This window comes from Physeter macrocephalus, chromosome 14, assembly GCF_002837175.3.
Source record: "Physeter macrocephalus isolate SW-GA chromosome 14, ASM283717v5, whole genome shotgun sequence".
NCBI classification, from domain to species: domain Eukaryota; kingdom Metazoa; phylum Chordata; class Mammalia; order Artiodactyla; family Physeteridae; genus Physeter; species Physeter macrocephalus.
Window position 1 is genome coordinate 89,637,090 of NC_041227.1, and position 2,299 is coordinate 89,639,388.

Here is a 2,299-nt window from a genome sequence, read left to right on the forward strand (position 1 = left end):
GCCCTGGAGGCTTGGGGTTGCCCCGCTCGGCCCGCCTTTGCAGATAGATTTGCCAGGCGGAGTTGCTGCGAGGTCTGTGGAGGGAGCACAGGGGTGCCGGGGGCGGGGGGCAGGGAGGGGGCTGAGGTGACCGGGTCGGGGCTTGCCCACCCCTAGGCGGGTAACCTGGCAAACTCCCCTCTGCCCCCCCACGCCGCTCCCTGGGCTGCTGCCCGCCCGCACCCAGGGGTTACCTGGCACGGACAGCCTGGGCTGGCCGGGACCCTCCAGCCCCACTGGCGTTAAGGGCAGTGGCGATAGATGAAGTCCTCTGAGGCACCTGAGGAGAGAAGAAAGGAGTCAGTGCTCTGTGCTGGGTGCCCGGTGGACACTTGTCCTCATGGAGACCCTGGAAGGGGCTCTCCCCACCTTTATGGAGGAACAGACTGAGATCGGGGAAGCTAATGAATTTGTCTGAGGTCACGAAAATGGGAAACAGCGGAGCTGGGGTCTGACCCAGAAAGTCTGGCCCCTGGCGCCCCCCAAACCCTGGGCACTCTTCCACTCCCACATGCACCACGGAATCACCGGGACACACGCGGGTGGCGGCCCGCCCACCAGACATTAGGGTAACACCTGAGGGACGCGCCGTGCTAGACGCCTCGCCCTTCTCTTCCCTTCCAACCCCGAACCCACGTCCACCTCGCCTGCTGCCCACTCGACCTCCGCTCCCCTCCCTTACTATTCCTCTGCCCTCTTCCGGCTCAGCAAGGCTGTCCTTACCTTGGGAGGGGCCTCATTATCAGGCCGGACCCAGGCTGGGGGGTTCGGGCTGGGGCCAGGCCCTTCGGAAGTGGGGTCTGAGTTCTGGCGGATGACGGCTCCTCGGGCACTAGGCGTGGCAGTGGGTGCGGGCACGGTGGGGTCGGGGTCGTGTGAGGCTGGGAAGGCAGCCAGGTTTCGGGTGGGCTGGTCCTGCAGGGACTGGGATCGGGGTACAGGCGCTGCATATGGCTTCAGTGGGACCCGGTGTGCCACCAGGCTCTGCGGGGAGAGACCAGGGAGGGTGGGCTGCCTGCTCTGTGGCACGTCCCCACCTGGGAGCTGGGGCCTGGGCTGGGAGGAAGGGGCAAGTCAAGCCTCTGGCTTCCGATTATCCACTGAAAGGGGCTCCTAGAGCCCAAGAACAGGTAAGACACAGAAACAGATGGGTGCAGCCGCCTGTCTCTGCCCACGTATCCCGAGGTCTGTGATCCCTGGCTAAGGGCATGTGCATGTGTGTACACAAGATGTAGCTGTGCTGCGTGAGGCCCCCTGCGTCTGCGTGTTAAGACAGGAACAGGGAGAGACTCACCTTGTGTGGTCCCTCCTGGGGCTCCACCGGCCTCTGCATAGGAGGAGTTTGGGAAAGGGGTCCTGGGGGCCCAGGGGAGGCCTGGGGGACGGGGGGCTCAGGCCCTGTGCTGCCTGGCTTGGTCTTGGCCAAGGGAGAGTTCTGCTGCTTGTTCATCCTCGTTCTCTCTTCTACCTGTGATGCAAGAGGATGCCAAGCAGGACAACTTCTGTCCTGTTCTCAAAACCGAGGTCCAGACCTCCGCAGCCCTCCGCTTGCACCGCGTGCCCCTTTCCCCTTCCCAGCGCCCGCCCGTGCGGAAGGAGCATGCTCGCAGCTATCAGGTCCCAGGCGGCGGAGCCTCAGGCAGCGAAGGGGGCAATGAGTACCTCTCGGGCCCAGGCCGGTCTGTCGGCAGGGTTAGCGCCCCGACCGTAATGGTACAGGGGCTTCCTGTCCGCGGGCAGGGCCTGCTGCTGCTGCAGGGACTTGAGGTAGGCGTGCTCCTGCTGCAGCTGCCTCTGCAGGCGCTCCGACTGCCGCTGCTCCTCCAGCTGCTGCCTCTTGTATTCCTGGGCCCAAGGGTGGGGAGAGAGGGCTCAGCAGGGCGTGGCCTGGAAGCTAGAGCAGCCGTGCCCTTGCTCTGCTCCAACTGCCTAGAGAGGCGATGTCTTCCCTCGATGCTGGGGTGAACCCCTTCCCCTGAAGGGTTCCCATCCCATTCCAGCAGAGACACTCTGAATACGCATCTTCCCAGAGGCGGCTGGGGACCCCGTTACCAGCAGTAGGGCCTGTTCCTGGAGCAGCTGTTGCTGAAGGATCTCGAGCTGTCGCTGCTCCTCCTCTAGCCTGTGACGGATATACTCCTGGGGGGCAGGGTGGGGGGCAAAGGGCAGGGAAAGAGGGAGAGGCAGAGGGGGGCGGCGGCGGCGGCAGAGGTGGCGGACAGGGTCAGTGGGTGAGGATGAGGAGGTGGGGGGAGAGGAG

The 2,299-nt window shown here is 64.9% G+C and overlaps 1 protein-coding gene across 1 annotated transcript in view; it reads right to left on the minus strand.

Moving 5' to 3' along the window:
• The window catches only part of LOC114487562 (misshapen-like kinase 1), a 4,254-nt gene extending 1,964 nt beyond the window's left edge, over positions 1 to 2,290 (minus strand). The window contains exons 1-6 of the mRNA XM_028498086.2: positions 2,092 to 2,290; positions 1,702 to 1,884; positions 1,334 to 1,507; positions 763 to 1,023; positions 234 to 319; positions 3 to 74 (exon numbers count right to left, since the gene is read on the minus strand). Coding sequence (XP_028353887.1) covers positions 3 to 74; positions 234 to 319; positions 763 to 1,023; positions 1,334 to 1,489 — 575 coding nt within the window. The 5' untranslated portion in view covers positions 1,490 to 1,507; positions 1,702 to 1,884; positions 2,092 to 2,290. The remainder of the gene's footprint in view (positions 1 to 2; positions 75 to 233; positions 320 to 762; positions 1,024 to 1,333; positions 1,508 to 1,701; positions 1,885 to 2,091) is intronic.
• Between the last annotated feature and the right edge of the window lie 9 nt (positions 2,291 to 2,299).